This window comes from Dipodomys ordii, unplaced genomic scaffold (genome assembly GCF_000151885.1).
Source record: "Dipodomys ordii isolate 6190 unplaced genomic scaffold, Dord_2.0 Scaffold13, whole genome shotgun sequence".
NCBI lineage: Eukaryota > Metazoa > Chordata > Mammalia > Rodentia > Heteromyidae > Dipodomys > Dipodomys ordii.
Window position 1 is genome coordinate 10,617,545 of NW_012267229.1, and position 18,888 is coordinate 10,636,432.

At 43.5% G+C, this 18,888-nt stretch overlaps 1 protein-coding gene across 1 annotated transcript in view; it reads left to right on the plus strand.

Moving 5' to 3' along the window:
- LOC105981452 (chromosome unknown open reading frame, human C20orf194) overlaps positions 1 to 18,888 on the plus strand; it is a 120,595-nt gene that overhangs the window by 62,628 nt on the left and 39,079 nt on the right. Inside the window, exons 21-27 of the mRNA XM_013010641.1 lie at positions 7,582 to 7,685; positions 10,135 to 10,281; positions 11,587 to 11,675; positions 12,085 to 12,186; positions 12,658 to 12,775; positions 14,877 to 14,965; positions 18,330 to 18,488. Of these exons, the coding sequence (XP_012866095.1) occupies positions 7,582 to 7,685; positions 10,135 to 10,281; positions 11,587 to 11,675; positions 12,085 to 12,186; positions 12,658 to 12,775; positions 14,877 to 14,965; positions 18,330 to 18,488 (808 nt within the window). The remainder of the gene's footprint in view (positions 1 to 7,581; positions 7,686 to 10,134; positions 10,282 to 11,586; positions 11,676 to 12,084; positions 12,187 to 12,657; positions 12,776 to 14,876; positions 14,966 to 18,329; positions 18,489 to 18,888) is intronic.

Genomic DNA, 18,888 nt, shown 5'->3' on the forward strand with positions numbered 1-18,888 from the left:
CAACTGTAACAACTTAGATTCCTACATCACATGAGCTCCAATATGCTGAGTGCCATCATGAAGACCATAACCCATTGTAGATGAGGTTCTGGATTATAGTACACTGTTGAATGTAGTTCCTAAACACAATTTTCCTCCCTGTCTGTATGACAGTGAAGCTATGAACTAAGTTAATTACCCCAGCTTTCCAAACATAGGACAAAATGGGACCAGAATAGGATAATAGATAGTTCTTAGCTTCAGGTTCAAACACAAGAAAAAATGGAAGTGAAAAAGGGGTCAACAGACTAAGGAGATTTGAATCCAACTTGGCATATTAATTCCTTGATGAAGGTCAAGAACTGGAAATGATCTGTGGCTGGCTGGTAGCTCTGTCCTCTGGGCTCTTGGTTCTGTTAGCTGTGACTTCCTAGAGTTGCCCGCCACCTTTCGGATCAGCCTTCTGAGTTGCCTTCCCTTTCTATGAAAGGTAGTAGTTTCTTGATTAGGACTTATCACCTGGAAATGTCCTGCCCCCTTGGCTCTTGAGTTTCAACTCTGAGCTCTGGATTTCAACTCTAGGCTTATGACTCTGCCTTCTGGATTTCTGGCCACACCTCTTGTATCCTTTTCAGCAAAAAAGAGCACCTGGTTTATAGCTTAATTTAAAAGTCGAACTCTGAGAAATCAACAGACTCCCTTCATTTTGTATACTTTCTGTCCTCTCAATCCAGTTGTCAGCGTTTGTGCTGATAGAACATTCAAGAACCTTTGGATCTTATTATATGGATATGATGGGGGTTTGCTCCATGTTGCTTTTAGGTCTCCTTAAAGTAATGGGGGCGGAGGGGGGGAGAGAGAAAGAGAAAAGGAGGGGGAAGAGAGAGAGACAAGCAGAGAGAGACAGGGAGAGAGAGAATGTGAGTTTTGCTGAGGATCCAACCCAAGGCCTCACAGGCAAGCACTGCACCACTGAGCAGCACACCAAACCCCAAAATAAGACTTTCATGTGATCCTGTTCTTTCCCTGTTGCAAATAGCTTTTGTGCGGAGGAAGAGCTCTGACTTCACAAATTCCTCAACCTCCACTAAGCAAATCCTCTTTCTGGATGATTTGTTCTCATTGAAAATGTTCTAGCTGGTGGCAAATTCCTCTCCTTTTTCTCAGATCACTGGTTCAGCTTCTCCATTCACATAGAAGACATGCACAAGGAGGTCTTCCTTTCAACCCACAGAGTGCTGGGGGTGGTAACAGCATCTGTTAGCATGCCTTTGTCCTTCATTTCTGCTCCTCCAGATCTCAGTGCAGAAGAGCTGGAAATTAGGAACATTTGTGGAAGTCATGCAGTGTGTGACAATGCCACCAACAAGATTGTTTGTATATATTTTGCTTTTTGTTTTATTTTTTGTTTTCATTTTTATTAGAGTAGATTGATTACACAAAGGGGTTTTACTGCACTATTTCCATACATGTGTATAGTGTACTTTGACTAAATTCACCCCTTCTGTTATTTCACACACACACCTCCCCCAATCCCAGCTCCCCTCTTTGCATACCTTGCATAGTGTTCTATTTATTTATCCCATTACTGAGGCTTGAATTTAGGGTCTGGAGCTTTTACTTGCTTTTCTTCTCAAAGCTGGTACTCTGCCACTTGTACCACACCTCCACCACTTCTATAGTTTTGATAGCAGGCACAACAGCAAAAATACTTGCCAAAATTAGTCTGTACCTTCTTAGCAAAGGATGTGTTAGAAAATTAATCTTGCATTTTACTGAGTTTGCAAGATTCAGTATAGCCTAGGTCTCTGTAAAATAATAATAATGTAACTAGTCACTGGTGGCTGCTAGCCCAGGCAGAAAAGTCTTAGGGACTTATACTCAACTAACCATCCAAATAATAATTTTTTAAAGGTGCAATTATTTATAAGATCTTATTAGTCCCTGTGTGTGTTTGTATGTGTGTTTTGCTAGGTATTGAGCCAAAAGCCTCCATCACTGAGCTACATACTTCAGCCCTAAAATTCTACTTTCATGTGAGTTCTCAGTACTTGCCTATTAGGCAACTGTTCTGCCACTTAGTCACATTGTTAGCCTAGTCACATTGTTTTAAGAGCTTAAATATCAAACATTCTTAGTTCTTGAGATAGATTCATTTTTCTGAGGCAGGAGAATTCAATAGATAGAAATTTAAACAGGAGGGGCTAGGAAGGTGGCTTAGTGGTAGAGTGCTTGCCTTGCATACATGAGGCCCTGGGTTTGATTCCTCAGCACCACATAAGCAGAAAAAGCGGGAAATGGCTCTGTGGCTCAAGTGGTAGAGCACTAGCCTTGAGCTGAAGAGCTGAGGGAGAGTGCCCAGGCCCAGAGTTCAGGCCCCATGACTGACGGGGAACAGGAAGCCAGGTGCTGGTGGCTTACATCTGTAATCCTAGCTACTCAGGAAGCTGAGATCTGAGGATTGTATTTCAATCCCCATGAAACTGTTTTTGTTTTTTATTTGTTTGGTTGGTTGGTCCTGGTACTTGAATGCTGGGCCTGGGCGTTGTCCCTTAGCTCTTCAGCTCTAGGTTAGTGCTCTACCACTTGGGCCACAGCATCACTTCTGGTTTTCTGGTGGTTTATTGGAGATAAGAATATCACTGAGGTTCTTGCCCAGGCTAGCTTTGAATTTAGATCCTCAGATCTCAACCTCCTGAGTGGCTAGGATTATAGGCGTGAGCCATAGGCGCCTGGCTCCCCAAGAGACTCTTACCTCCAGTTAACCACTCAAAAAGCAGAAGGGAGACTGTATCCTCGAGCAGAATTGCTCAGGGATAGCACCCAGGCCATGAGTTCAAGTCCCATGACTGACAAAAAATATATAGAAATTTAAACAGGAATCTTCTCATTCATTGTATTAAGTATTTTGCCTCTTCAGGGCTCACAAAGACTAACCTAGTCATGAGCCTTGAAGTTTATAGAATTTAGGGGCTCACTTAGAAGAAAGTAATAAAAATAGTTAAATTTTTTCTTAGGCTTTGGAAGTAGGCTTGGATAGGTGAAGGGTCCTGAAATTTAGGTGTCATTACCGTCTTGGTAAATCTGCCTCTATTTGCATTAGATGATTAGTTAGAAATTGCTGTTTTCCCATTCCTGAAAATATTTATCTTGAGCTTCTTAGTATATATTGTCTTGATTGATGCTTCAAGTCCTGAACCCCAGTAGAAGAAATGAAAACTGACTAGGCGCCGGAGGCTCACGCCTGTAATCCTAGCTACTCAGGAGGCTGAAATCTGAGGATCTCGGTTCAAAGCCAACCAGGGCAGGAAAGTCCGTGAGACTCTTATCTCCAATAAACCACTAGAAAACCGGAAGTGGCGCTGTGGCTCCAGCAGTAGAGTGCTCACCACAAGCTGAAGAGCGCAAGGACAGCACCCAAGCCCAGAGTTCAAGCCCCACGACCGACAAAAAAAAAAAAGAAAGAAAGAAAACTGGCCAGATTACAGTGTCAGTTAACAGCAGCATCTACCTTCCAGGATTCTCCAGATCTGGGGAGTAGTGCAGGCCTTCTGACTTTCTCCTCCAGAGTAGTTATGGGTGAGCATAGTTCTTCCTTCCCCTTGAAATTCTTCCAGCTCCAGAACTTTTTCTTTCCTAGCCAGTGGCTTCTGCTATCACAAGACTTCTTGCTATTCAGTTTCCCATTCATTTATGTCCTTCAGATGCCCTCTCCACCCTGCTGACAAGCCAGAGAAGCTGCCCATTACCTAATCCTTCAGAATTTGCTTTAGAGTTTTACCACACAAGCCCATATCCCTATACAGTCCTGTTTTGTACTTAATCCAAATAGACTCACATTGTGTTTGTTCTTCTTGGACTTGCTTTATATTTAATTATATATTTCTAGGATTCATCCAGATTATGTAGTATTTGGGCATCACACAGAATTACAATAGGAATTAGCCGGGCTATAGTAAACTGTGGATGTATGCAAGAAGACTAAAAGGAAGTTTCTAAAGATAAAAATGAAGAAGATTAAATCATCTAGTTTTAAGCAATCTTTGCCCACAGTAATTAAAAACAAGAATGGTTATCAGCTGATTGAATAGACATTGCTAGGAAGATACTTTTGTAGATGTATTTAATATCTCAATTTTTTGGGGGGGGGGTCGGCCGTGGGGCTTGAACTCTGAGCCTTGGCGCTCAAAGAAAGCACTCTACCGCTTGAGCTACAGCTCCACTTCTAGTTTTCTAGTGGTTTATTGGAGATAAGAGTCTCACAGATTTTCCTGCCCGGGCTGGCTTTGAACCGTAATCTTCAGATCTCAGCCTCCTGAGTAGCTAGGATTAAGGCCTGAGCCACCAGCGCCCAGCTTAATCTCCCAATTTTATTTGCTCCTTTGGGAAATAGTTGACTGACTCCCTTTGTGGGTGTGTGTGGGTGGGGGGTGCATGTACACACCCACACATGTTCCTATGCTGGTATTGAGACTTGACCTCAAGACCTCATCCTTTCCTTGGCTTTTGTGCTCAAGGCTGGCTACTTTACCACTTGAGCCACACTTCTACTTCCAGCTTTTTGTTGGTTATTTTAAGATAAGAGTTTCCAGGACTCTCCTGGCTCTATCCTTAGATTTCAACCTCCTGAGTAAGATTACAAGAGTCAGCTGGGATGGGGCTAAGAAGGTGGCTCAGTGGTAGAGTGCGTGCCTTGCAGGCATGAGGCCCTGGGTTCAATTCCTCAGCACCACATAAGCAGAAAAAGTCAGAAGTGGCACTATGGCTCAAGTGGTAGAGCAATAGCCCTGAGCTGAAGAGCTGGGGGACAGTGCCCAGGCCCAGAGTCCAGGCCCCACAACCAACCAAAAAAAAAAAAATCAGCTGGGAATATGGCTTAGTGGTAGAGTGCTTGCCTAGCATACATGAAGCCCTGGGTTTGATTCCTCAGTACCACATAAACAGAAAAAGCTGGAAGTGGCACTGTGGCTCAAGTGGTAGAGTGCTAGCCTTGAGCAAAAGAAGCTCAAGGACAGTGCCCAGCCCCTTAGTTCAAGCTCCAGGACTAGCAAAACAAAAAACAAAAAAAAAGCCACCTGCACCTAGTATATAAAAGTTTTTTTAACTGAACTCAGGACATTGCACTTGCTAGGCAATGGCTTTGCCACTGAGCTACATCCCAACCCTAAAATTTTTCATTTTGTATTTTGCACAAAAAAAATCTCAGATTTCAGCCTCCCTAAGTAGCTAAGATTGTAGATATGAGCCACTGACACCCAGATCCCAGAGTATTTTTTTCATCAGGTGGAGATTATTCAGCAGTAAGTCCCAGAAGTGTTCATCAGACAACATAGGAAGCAGTAGACAAATCCTGCAAAGACTGAGACCAAGGTACAATTACCTGCTTTATGGACAGGCCCAACAGCTGTCTGCACCACCTTCTCATGTTTGTCAGCTCCATACGAAGTTCTTTTGAGCATGAGTGAATTATACAGTTGTATGTTATCCACTTAGGAACAGCTGTCATAGAACGCAAGATTCCTTCTGTAAAAACTGGCAAGCAATATCTAGTTTTAGGGTATGTTTAGATATGGTAAAACTACAAGACTGAGGATATTTGTTCCTTCTGAGTGGAAAGGAATGGCTGCTGCTGAGAAATGACATGCGGAGGGCTTCAGAGGAACTATGAAGGCTTGATTTCTTAGGCATAGGTATAGAGCATGTAGGCATTTGGAGCTTTTTCACACAGGCTAGTGCTCTACCACTTGGAGCCACAATGCTACTTCCAGTTTTCTGGTAGTTAATTGGAGGTAAGAGTCTTGAGGACTTTCCTGCCTGGGCTGGCTTTGAAGCATGATCCTTACATCTCAGCCTCCTGAGTAGCTAGGGTTACAGGTATGAGCCACTGGTACCTGGCTTTTGTGAACATTTTATGTTCTCTTGCCGACACAGAATGAAAATTACACATCTATTGCCTCAATTTCCCTAGAAGTGAAAAATGTCCCCTCTCTACACAAGTTGTATTGGTAAAATACTTCCTTGTGGTCTGAAAAAGAAAAGGCCATATTCTTCTTTGACACCTGGTGTTGGAGCTAGGAATGTGACTTAGTGGCAGAGTGCTTAGCACTACATAAACAGAAAAAGCTAGAAGTGGTGTTGTGGCTCAAGTGGTAGAGTGCTAGCCTTGAGCAAAAGAAGCTCAGGGACAGTACCCAGGCCCTGAATACAAGCCCCAGGACTTGCAACCAAAAATAAAGAAAGAAAGCTATGCTGTAGCCCCTGCTGCTTCTTGGGCATTCATGGGAACCTTCCTTTTACTCTGGGTTTTCCATCTTACAGAATGGAATGGGAAGGACAGTAGTACCCACTAGGGTCCCTAAGGATGAGATAAGAAGCCAAAGAGATCTCTCCAGGAGTTGGCTATCCAGTCCCTGAAAAACCCTTGCAAAGGCATGTCCATTCAGACTATCTGTAATCAGATAGTCAAAAATCCAGAGTAGATATCAGAAATACTATGACTTCTGTGAATTTGAATCTCAGAGACCAGCACTGATTCTGGGCCACCTGATGAGTTATTTCATTTATCTCTTTGTGCTCTGAAGATAATGACAGAGATTGGTTCAGACCTTGGAGTAATGTGCAGGGAAAATCATGTTTTCCTTGTTGGAAGGACTAGAGGACTTCCCTCTGCTGACCTATATTGAAGGTCAGGCTCCATTCCTTTTTCCTGTATAGAAAAACTACCCTCCATTTCCCCCATTCCTCTCTAACTCCCATTCATACTCACTAGGCCTCTCCTGTCCTAAAACCCCACCTACTCAAGAAGCCTTTAGAACTTGTAGTCTACTGACTTCTTACCTCTCGTGCAGAGACAACCCTCCAGAGCTTTGGGACTACTTTCCTAGAACCACAACTCTAGTAGTTACTCCTTGTCCTTAGTGCCTATGCCTTAGAAATAAGATATTAGTGATAGTATTCTCAAGTTTGTGCCTCAGGCTCCAAGAACTGCCTTATATCTTGCCTTGTGTGAAAAGCTACAAGGCAGGAACAAAAATGATCCACCTTGGACCAGCTCCAGAGAACAGATTTATCTAAGGGTCTGATGGGTGTTCTGCATGGGCTCTATAGCCTAGCTAGCCTTAATGCTTCTCAGTTATCCATCTTTTCTATGTTACCTGCTTTGGGTATGTTTCCTAGTTGTCCTGAGACCCTAGTGATTTTTCTTGGTTCCTGAGTGAAGGACATGATCTATTTAGGGATGAAACAGTTTCTTCAAAGCGAGGAAAAGAAGAATCTATGGACTTAGCAAAAGAGTGATACACTCAAAGTCTTTTTTAGCATATTTCTTTGGAAGATACCTGTAAAGGAGTATGAATTTTCTTCCTCCCTATCAGGTGACAGTTTATACATTTGTTTTTTAGTTCTTATGAAAGACTGTAACTATGGCTTTATTTCCCTCTGCAACGATCTATGCAGAGCATGGTGTTAGCATACAAATCATATAATGGAAGCTCAACTGATACAGTATCTAGTTACTACTTGGAATACCCCACCTACAAGGACACTGGACTTTGCCCCCAGGACTCAGCCCCTCAGCTCTGATCAGCTTTCTTTTCGTTCCAGGGAATATACATTTCTACTCTAATGGTCTTCTGTTTTCTCACCGTCATCATGGAAATATCATCATTTCCAAGGATCACATGAATTCCATTTCCTTCTATGATGGGGTAGGTGTTTTACCTGCCCATGACTTTGGTAGGTCTGAAAGATACTTACATTTCTGAGGGGAAAACCCTTCTTGTGTCTCCTGCACTGCCTTGAGACTGGATGACAAGAACCAGCAGGGTATTGAGGAAGGCAGGCATAGAGGTTGACAAAAAGCCTCTATATTCTTTTATTTATTTATTTATTTTGATGTCTATTCTGGGGCTTGAAGCATTGTCCCTGGGTTTTTGTGCTCAAGGCCAGCAATCTACCCCTTGAGCTACAGCTCCACTTCTGGCTTTTTTGGTCTCCTGGACTTTCTTGCCTCATTGACTTCAAACCCTAATCCTCAGATCTCAGCCTTCTGAGTCACTAGGATTACAGGTATGAACCACTGGTGCCCAGCAAGACCTTTATATTCTTAAGACTCTTGGGAGCTTTGTCAGACTCACTGTTCTGTAAACAGAACAAGGCTTAGTAGAAAGGGCTCTGGGTCAGAAAGGCCAGCAGCTCTCTATGACCAATTCACTCTTCTCAAAGAGGACTAGGAATTAACTTGAAAAGTCCTCCAAGTGGCCCTTCACAGATGACCTTTAGCCCAAGAACACAGGGCTTATGTACTTCAGAACTAGAAATGTACTTTATCCTATGCATTGATGGGACTCCACTTTCCCCTTAACTTTGGGAAAGAATTATGAATGGACCAAAATGGAGAGAAATGCCTAACTTTCCCTCTCAGGGCTTTAACTCTACCTCCCTCATACACTCAGGCTTAACCTCTGGCTCCATGAATGTACCACTCCAGAACAATCCTGCACTAACACTAGTCACAAGTCTGCACTAACACTCCTGGCTCTAGTGGGAAAAGAGTAGCTCTGAATTTCTCTAGCTCATACTTAACAGCCAGGGCACAGCTCACCTCTCAAAAGTTTTCTCATATCCTTTTTCTTTTGGCAGTACTGGGATTTGAACTTAGGACTTTGGACTTGATGAGCAAGCACTCTACCACTTGAGCCGCACCTCCAGTCCTTTAGTTTTAATTTTTTTTAATTGTTATGAAGGCGGTATACAGAGGGGTTACAGTTATATGTCAGGAAAAGAGTGAATTTCTTTTTGGGAACTTTACCCCTTCCCTTGTACTCTCCCAGTTTTTTCCTCCCATCTCTACACACAGTTCATTTTCAGTGTCTAATAAGTACCACTGCTGCATTTGTTTACCCTTTGTCCCTCCATTTCTGTGCTTCCTCTTACCCTCCCAAAGTCCTTTGGTTTTTCACATAGGGACTCATACTTTCACCTGGGCTGGCCTTAGTCACAAGCCTCCAATCTTTGTCTCCCAAGTAGCTGAGGCAATAGGTGTGAACCTCCACACCCAGCTTATTTCTTGAAATGGAGTCTCCCTGACTTTTTGTCCATTGCTGGCTTAGAACTGCAATCCTCCTGCATTCCACCTTTCAGGTAGCTGGGATTACAGATGTGATCTTGTATCTAGAAACCTTAAGGATTCTGTACAAAGCTGCCCAGCATTCAGGAGACTGAAGCAGGAGGATCTTGAGTTCAAGGCCAACCTGACTATATCTCCAACAACATAAATAAAATAGCTCTGAATTTCCTGCTTATGTTTATTTGTTCTCTGTCTCTCTTTTACTTTCCCTTCCCTTTCTTTTCTCCTCTTCCCCTTCCTTTCCCTTCCCTTTTAAGCAGTAACTGAAATAGCATACCAAAAGCATAGACATCAAGAAACAATATTTAGGGGCTGGGAAGGTGTCTCAGTGGTAGAGTGCTTGCCTTGCATGCCTGAGGCCCTGGGTTCAATTCCTCAGCACCACATAAGCAAAAAGAAAAAAGCCGGAAGTGGCGCTGTGGCTCAAGTGGTAGAGCACTAGCCTTGAGCTGAAGAGCTGAGGGACAGCGCCCAGGCCCAGAGTTCAGGCCCCATGAGCGGACCCTCCCCCCCAAAAAAGAAACAATATTTATAAATTAAGTTGACCAAAATTAAGCCTCTCAGGGGCTGAGGAACATGGCTCAAGTCATAGAGCATCTGCTTAGCAGGCTAAGGTAATGAGTTCAAACCTCAGAAAGGGAGCAAGGTATAGGAGAGGGGGGAAGGAAAGGAAAAGAGGGAGGGGAAAAAGGAAATAAATAGGCTTCTGTGCTTTAAAGTACACTCCCATTAGTATGTAAACCAAAGAGAATGGAAGAAATATTTGCAAATTATATAATACAATAATATATAAAATAAGGGATTAATACCGTAGAAGGAATTTTGAGATGACATTTTCAGTTTGGTAAAAAGATACTTGTTCTGCCCATGTTTCCTGTAACAAAGTTGGAACATATGTCTATGATTGAACTTCAGTAATCTCAACATGAGGATAATCACAATGAAATTGTCATAACTAGTGTGTATTATGATACTAGTTGTAAATCAGCAAATGGCTTATCTTACTAATGATCTTCTTTTCTGTTTAGGATTCCATCAGTGTAGTGGCAGCCCTTTTCATAGACTTCAAGAGCTCATTACTTCTTCATCTCCCAGTTCAGTTCCATGGACCAAGCAGTTTTCTGATGATTGCCCTTTTCCCAAAATCAAAAATATATCAAGCATTTTACTCAGAGGTAATATCAATCATTCAGTAAAACATCTACTACTTTTTTTCTCATAGCAATTTAGATGGTAAACAATATCCTAGAGCCAACAGTGAGATGATTAGAGCAAGAGCAGAGAGAGCTAGTTGTGGGAGGCATTGATAATCCCCTGCATTCTGGAATAGTATTCTTACCTATGAAAGTATGAGAGCCCAAAGAAACTGAGAGGGAGGGCTTTTTAAAAGCCTTTTAAGAAAGATCTAGCTGGGCACTGGTGCCTATAATCCTAGCTACTTAGGAGCCTGAGATCTGAGGATCATGCTTCAGAGGCAGCCCCAAGCAGAAAAGTCACAGTGAGTCTCTTTTCTCCAACTAACCACCAGAATACTAGAAATGGCACGATGGCTCAAAGTGGTAGAGCCCTAGCTTTGAGCAAAAGAGCTTAGGGACAGTGCCCAGGCCCTGAGTTTAAACCCCAGGACTGACATAAGAAAGAAGAAGGAGGGAGGGAGGGAGAGGAAATATCTACTTCGTTCTTGTAAGTCCTAATTTGATTTATTTCCCCTTTTAGCTACCCCATTATTCTCCATCCTGATGGGTCATAATCCCTGCCCTTGCAGATGGTCCCATCTGGCAGGCTGCCCATTAGATGCTCAACAGATTGAATAAGGGCAAAGTATACTAAGAATTATGTGACTCCCTTAGAGTCCAAGCAGTAGCTAATAGCAGACTGACAGGCAGCCACACAACTGGTGAGAGGACAGTGTGACTTCCCCCACTCCTCCAACAGATCTGCACAGTGTGAAGGAACTATAATAACTGATCTTAGCTGCAGAGTGGCTTCTCAGCCCAATCTGTGTCTTTCTTTTACTGCTGGCTGGGCCTTCTAACCTGCTTGTGTTTGCTCTTTCAATCTGTGAACCTAGATACTCTTTTATATTCTTATCAGCCATCCCTGTGCCTTTAGCCAAAAGGTAACTTATACTACTGCTGTCTGGCCCTGACACGAGGAAGAGCTTGCCCTTGCTGCCAGAACAGTGTTACCTGACACTGTCCTCCAGACTTCCTGCCCTCTGGATGAGCAGTCCCTGTAGAGAGGAACCCAGAAAGACATTTCTAGCTCAACACACACACACACACTCTCTCTCTCTCTCTCTCTCTCTCTCTCTCTCTCTCTCTGCTCTGGGCCTTATTTTTAAAGCAAACTTGTTTGTTACAATGGTTTTTCTCTGCACTGGCAAGTCTAGATTTTCAACAACGATCAAATCCCCATGTGGGTTCCATATCCTGTTGTTGAGTTTAAAGTGTTCTTTGCTCAAATTCTGTTTTGTTTAGGTCTTCTCCCCCTGGCAACAGCAGGATAACTCAGGGCTTTCTTTAAAAGTGATCCAGGAAGATGGATTATCTGTGGAACAAAAGAGATTGTAAGTGGCTGCCTTCAGTGTTTGTGCTTCATTCCCTAAGCCTTGTGGGTGTGCTCTCTCTGCAGGGAGACTTACGTAACATAGGGGTCTTGGCTTCTGGAAGTCCTAGCAGTCATTTCAGTGCTGCCAGTTTGCAGGTAGCCAGTGGCCTTGATACATAGATGGCAAGAGAGATGAAATACACTCAATCCGAAACTGGAACTAGTGTCAAGCACTTTTAGACCAACCTTCCTATGTGGACATGCCAGTCATGTACTGATACCACATTTTGTTTTAGTCAGTGAAATGCTTGTTTCAGAAATATTGATTCTGTCACGAAACTGTGGCTTAAAAGGCTCAGAACTAGTAGTATAAAATTCTTGTGGAGAGGGGAGGCAGAATTCTAATCTGTGAGCTTTTGATATTGCAGGCACTCCAATGCACAGAAGCTCTTCATTGCCCTGAACCATCCTGCTGGAGAGAAGTGGCGTTCTCAAAAGTTGCTCCCAGCAAAACTCCCAGAGCTGGACTGGTAAGCTCTGGATGTATGGTTTTCTTTCTTTTCTTTTTTTTTTTGGGGGGGAGGGTCCGGTCGTGAGCCTGAACTCTGGGCCTGGGCACTGTCCCTCAGCTCTTCAGTAAAAGGCTAGCACTCTACCACTTGAGCCACAGCGCCGACTTTTTTTCTGCTTATGTGGTGCTGAGGAATCAAACCCAGGGCCTCATGCATGCAAGGCAAGCACTCTACCACGTAGCCACCTTCCCAGCCCGGGTGTATGGTTTTCGATGTTTATTGTTCCAACTTTTGAAATGTTAACCCCAGTGTTTGACCTTTCTTAGCTCCTTTTCCTTGATAACTTCTTTGAGATTCCTGTAGAAGGTAGTAATGATGTACCATAAACAATTTTACTTCTGGTGAGAATCTCTAAACCTCATTCTTCAACAAGTAAGAAGTTGCTAAGGCAAGACTGTGATGGTTTTTCTACTGTCTTGGTTTTTCCAGCTTTCTCCAGCATTTTGCTGTCAGCAGCATTAGTTGGGAACCTGTGATGCGGATCCATCTTCCAGTCCTGCTGCAGCAAGCTGAAGTCAGCCCTACTCACAGAGTAGAAAATGACAAGGTAGAAGAGTTTACCAAACGTGCTGGGAATTCACAGGAGGATAATCCTACAAGCCTGCCCTTAGATCTTTTATGTCAGTTAACAAAAGATGCTCAGACAGAGTCCTTTTTATAAGACTCCACCCCCTTGGATACTGATGTAATGATACACGTGAAACTTGCTCTATACAATGACTAGGTCAAGCCAAGCTCCATAATAGTGATAAACTCTGGCATCCTGCCATTCCCTCCCCTTGCCTCTTCAAGTCTTTTACACTCTTACTCTGTGTTCTCATGCTGTCAACTCTTCCTAGTTGTGACAAAGACTTACCTAGCAGTAGATAACACATTGTGTTTAATAAGGGGAAGGGTGCCCATTTACCATGTCCTGGCAGCAATCCCTAGGGTAAGGTGATATTATATAAACATTGTTCTCCCTAGAATGGATTTTAATCTGTTCCCTCCCCATGCTTTCCTCCCCTTGGCCTCCCTCCCATTATTCCTTTGGGAGCCATGTGTTGTAATAGACTCAGAGGAGGCATTTATTTCTGTGCAAATCTAGAAGACACAGCAACAAAAGGAAATAGCAATGCTAAGCAATTAAAAGCATCATTTCCCCTTAGGCAAGAGTATAGAAAGTTTAAAAATGCCTTTTTACTTAAAAAAAAAAAAAAGTGCTATAAGAGTCACCTCAGCGGGGTGCCAGTGGCTCATATCTGTAATCCTAGCTACTCAGGAGGCTGAGATATGAGGATCTTGGTTCAAAGCCAACCTGGACAAGAAAGTCCATGAGACTTTTTTTTTTTTTTTTTTTTTGCTGGTCATGGGAACTGAACTCTGGGCCTGGTGCTGTCTGCAGATCAAGACTAGCGCTCTACCACTTGAGCCACAGTGCCACTTCCAGCTTTTTCTGCTTATGTGGTGCTGAGGAATTGAACCCAGGGCCTCATGCATGCAAGGCAAGCACTCTACCACTGAGCCACCTTCCCAGCCCCAGTCCATGAGACTTTTATCTCCACTTAACCACCAGAAAACCAGAAGTGGCACTATGGCTCATGTGGTAGAGCACTACCCTTGAGCTGAAGAGCTGAGGGACAGTACCAATGCTCAGAGTGTAAGCCCCACAACCGACAAAAAAGAAAAAAAAAGATTTACCTTAAAGTAAGCAATTATCTGTCTGAACACACATGCTGTGGTTTAAGGAGCTAAAGCCTGGGTACTGAGTAATGGGAAGCAAGATAGAGAAAGGTGGATGGGAGGAACCCAAATCGTATGTCAGTTACAGGAAGGACTGTCCAGGGAGCAGAAGGGGATGCAGTCCAGAGTTCCTGGTCAGAAGAGAGGAAGGAACATTGTGAGCTCTCACAAAACAAAAGGGCTTCACAGCTGTTTATACTGGTGTGATCAGCCTGAGTGATGAGTACCTCCACACCTAGCTATAGAGTGGTGTCTGGCCTGTATAATGAAGTAAATATATGCCCAGGGAAGTTTTTGCCATGTTTTGTTACTATTTTTTGTTTTGTTTTGTCTGTTGTGGGGCTTGAACTCTGGGTCTGGGCACTGTCCCTCAGCTCTTCAGTTCAAGGGGAGCACTCTACACTTGAGCCACAGTGCCACTTCTTGTTTTCTGGTGGTTAATTGGAGATAAGAGTCTCACGGACTTTCCTGCCCTGGCTGGCTTTGAACCACAATCCTCAGATCTCAGCCTCCTGAGTAGCTAGGATTACAGGTGTGAGCCACCAGCACTCCGGTCCCAGTTGTCCTTTCTGCCCAGTGCTTTACTAAGAAGTGTTATAGTAAATCAGTCAAAATATCCTTGAATCTCTACAAAAGAAGTGTCTGTGATCTCAAACCTATATGCTATTCAATTCATTGGACTTGAACTGATAAATTTGCAACATGCTCCACAGAAATTAGAGCTGCATTTTATATGGTGGTGGCTTTGTGCAGGCACTGTTGTAAACATTTTACATTAAACTCCGCTAATTCTCATACCCACCCTATAAAATCAGTTTATCATTGGCCCAAAATCAGAGAGCCTGGCTCCAGAAGACATTTAACTTTTTTACATAGCGCTGCATCTCAGTTGAATTGCAAACCAACATGACTTTTCTTTCATGTAGGTAATTATCAGCATTGTAACTGGTCTCCCAGGCTGTCATGCTAGTGAACTCTGTGCTTTTCTGGTCACTCTGCATAAGGAATATGGCAGGTTAGTATGAGTAATTCTTTTGCTTTGGGGAAAGGGACTGTATGCCTTGGCCTGCCTAGCTGCAGGGAGACTTTCCACATGTATGGCTGCTAGTTTGACTTTTATCTGCACAGTAGTTGTGCATCTCTCCATTTATTTAACACACGCACTAAGGGTTTCCTGTATTCCAGGCACACACTGAGTATGAGGGAAAACATCAGTGAACAAAATAGAGAAGAAAATCTGTTCTTTGGAGTTTACATTGTGGTTTGGAAGACAAACAACTACATAAGGAAGGCATAGTGGCCAGTAAAAAATGCTGTGGAAGCTGGATGCAGTGGATCACACCTGTAATCCTAGCTGTTCAGGAGGCTAAGATCTGAGGGTCTTGGTTTGAAGCCAGTCTGGGCAGGAAAGTATATGAGACTCTTATGTTCAATTAACCACCAAAAAAGCCAGAAGTGGAGCTGTGGCTCAAGTGGTAGAACATTAGTTTTGAGCAAAAAGTTCAAGGACAGTGCTCAGGCCCTGAGTTCAACATGCTCACACACATACAAATACAAAATGCTATGGAGAAAATAAAACAGCAGGTTCATGGAAGTACAGGCTAGGAGTGGAACTCCAATGTTTTGGTTTGGTTTTTGGGGTTTTTTGGAACTGGAGCATGAACTCAGGGCCTTGTGTTCTTTCTTGCTCATCTTGTCTTCTTAAGGTTGTCATTCTACCACTTGAACCACAGTTCTCCTTCCAGCTTTTTGCTGGCAAATTGGAAATAAGAGTCACATGGATCTTTATACCCTGCCTACTTTGGATCCTTAGACCTCAGCCTCCTGAGTTGCTAGGATCTGGGGCATGAGCCACCAGTACCCAGCTGGAACTCAAAGTTTAAAATTGGGTAGTTAGGGAAGGCCTCACCAAGAAAATAACATGAAGGCAAAGACCTGAAGAAATAAGGGAATGAACCATGTGATCTCAGGGAGAGCAGCAGGATGAGGGGGTACAAAGACTTGGAAGTGTGCCTGGTCAGAGGGAAAGTCAGAGCCATCATGATTATAAGAAGTTGGGAGGTAATGAACCTTCCATGAACACAGAGTCTGTGTATGTGAGTCCATGCACAACTAGGACATGCTAGCTCAAGTGAAATTGGGAAAATAATTTACCCATCACTTCACTTGCTTGGCTGACTATTAATCAACCTTTGCTGACTGAGACAGGCATTTAATATACAATCAGACTAATATGAAGGCATCCTGCAGGATTGTATGAAAGAACTGAAAAAAAATGAAATTACCTAGATAGAGCCAGGCGCTGGTGGCTCAAGCCTATAATCCTAGCCACTCAGGAGGCTGAGATCTGAGGATCACGGTTCAAAGCCAGGCTGGGCAGGAAAACCCGTAAGACTCTTTTTTTTTAATATTTACACATTTATTTATTTATATTGTGAAAGTACTGTACAGAGAGGTTACAATTACATGGGCAAGATAATGAGTACATTTCTTATCAAGCATTGTTGCCTCCTCCTTCCTATCCCTTCCTATTCTCCCCCACCCCCCCTACCCGATTCTCTGCCCCCTCCACCAAAATTGTAAAGTTCGTTTTTCTGACATAATGACTTGTACATCTCATTGTTGCAATGGGTCCCTCTGTATCCCTATTTAAAAGATTTGTTTTGTCCCTTCCCCTCCACAAATTATACCAACATCAAATACAGTAAAAGCAGGGGTGATACTGTGGGGGAAGGACATACAAAGCAACAAAGAAATCATCTTATAAATATGATAGAAGTATTCAAATGTTTTTTTCTTTCATGAGACTTATCTACAATTGACGACCAGGAAACTGGAAGCGGCACTGTGGCTCAAGTGGTAGAGCGCTCACCTTGAGGTGAAGAGCTCAGGGATAGCGCCCAAGGCCAGAGTTCAGGCCCCACGACCAACAAAAAAGAAAAAGAAAAAAAAAAAGAAATTACCTAGATAGTTGGGAGTTTTGGGTGGAGGCTGTGGAGATCAGAAGGTGCATTTTGGAGAAATGTTAGGGTAACATTGGGTCCCAATTAACAAGCACTTAATGGCTCACCAGTTCTAATTTTTTGTTTGTTTGTTTGTTTTTTGTTGTTGTTTTGTCAGTTGTGGGGCTTGAACTCTGGGCTGGGGTGCTGTCCTTCAGCTCAAGGTTAATACTCTACTACTTGAGCCACAGTGCCACTTATAGTTTTCTGGTGGTTTATTGGAGATAAGAATCTCATGGACTTTCCTGCCCCAGCTGGCTTTGAACCATGATCCTCAGATCTCAGCCTCCTGAGTAGCTAGGATTACAGGCATGAGCCACCGATGCCCGGCATGTCTAATGTTTATGTTGTATAAACATTACGATTGAGGTTTGAACTCAAGGCTTCATGTTTCTGCTTAGTTTTTTCACTCAAGGCTGGAGCTCTACCACTTGAGACATACCTACTTTAAACTCTATGCTAACTAATTAAAGATAAGACTCTTCAAACAGAGATTCTCAGATCTCAGCCTCCTAACTAGCTAGAATTATAGATGTTAGCAACTGGCAATACTCCTAACATTACAAATTCTCTTACCTTGCCCATTTCTTTTTTTTTTTTTTTTGGGTCCGGTCGTGGGGCCTGAACTCTGGGCCTGGGTGCTGTCCCTCAGTTCTTCAGCTCAAGGCTAGCGCTCTACCACTTGAGCCACAGCGCCACTTCCAGCTTTTCTCTTTTTGCTTATGTGGTGCTGAGGAATCGAACCCAGGGCCTCGAGCATGCAAGGCAAGCGCTCTACCACTGAGCCACCTTCTCAGCCCTTACCTTGCCCATTTCTTACTCTTAGCAAGAGTTTTATTGAATACCAGACTGAAGCCATTTTATTGCATAGTCCTTCAGGAAATCACTGCCTGGTCAAAAATCCTGAAGCATGGGCCTGGGAATGTGGCTTAATGATAGAGTGCTTGTATAACATGTATGAAACCCTGAGTTTGAATCCTCAGGACCGCATAAACAGAAAAAAACAGAAGTAGCACTATGGCTCAAATGGAGTACTAGTCTTGAGCAAAAACAGCTCAGGAACAGTGTCCAGACCCTGAGTTCAAGTCCCAGAACTGGCCAAAAAAAATCTTGAAGCCTATTGGTTCTATGTGTTCCTGTCTTCCATATGGCAGGAGGTTTCTTGCCAAAAGCCCCGGTGATTGTGATTCCAGGATACTGGGCTCCCAACTACCTAGTGTTCTCTACCTTCTTCTTTGGTGCCAGGATTGATTTTTGCTCACAGAGTTTATGGGCAGAATGTCTTTGAGAGTACTAGGTACATTTGAATCCATGGCTAAGCCCTTAGGGCCAGGCCATCAAATGCCTCTGTACTAAGATCACCTTTGCTGTTTCCAGGTGGATGGTATACCGCCAAATTATGGACAGCTCAGAATGTTTCCATGCTGCACACTTCCAGAAATACCTTTCTAGTGCCCTGGAAGCCCAGCAGAACCGCTCTGCCCGCCAGTCAGCCTACATTCAAAAGAAGACCAGGTTATTGGTAGTCTTACAAGGGTAAGTATTGGAAATCTAGGGAAAAGTGAGTAAGGGTGGTGACAGTACCATTACTGTGATCACAGAATAAACTCCCCATATACCTGAGCAGTGTCTGTGCTACACAGAGGAGTCTTAACCCAATAAGAATCCAGTTACACTGGGCGCCGGTGGCTCACATCTGTAATCCTAGCTACTCAGGAGGCTGAGATCTGAGGATTGCGGTTCAAAGTCAGCCCGGGCAGGAACATCCGTGGGATTCTTATCTCCAATAAAACCACTAGAAAACCTGAAGTGGCGCTGTGGCTCAAGCGGTAGAGCACTCGCCTTGAGCTGAAGAGTGCAGGGACAGTGTCGAAGCCCAGAGTTCCAACCCCACGACCAACAACAAAAAAAAGTGTGTGTGGGTGGGGGTGGGGGG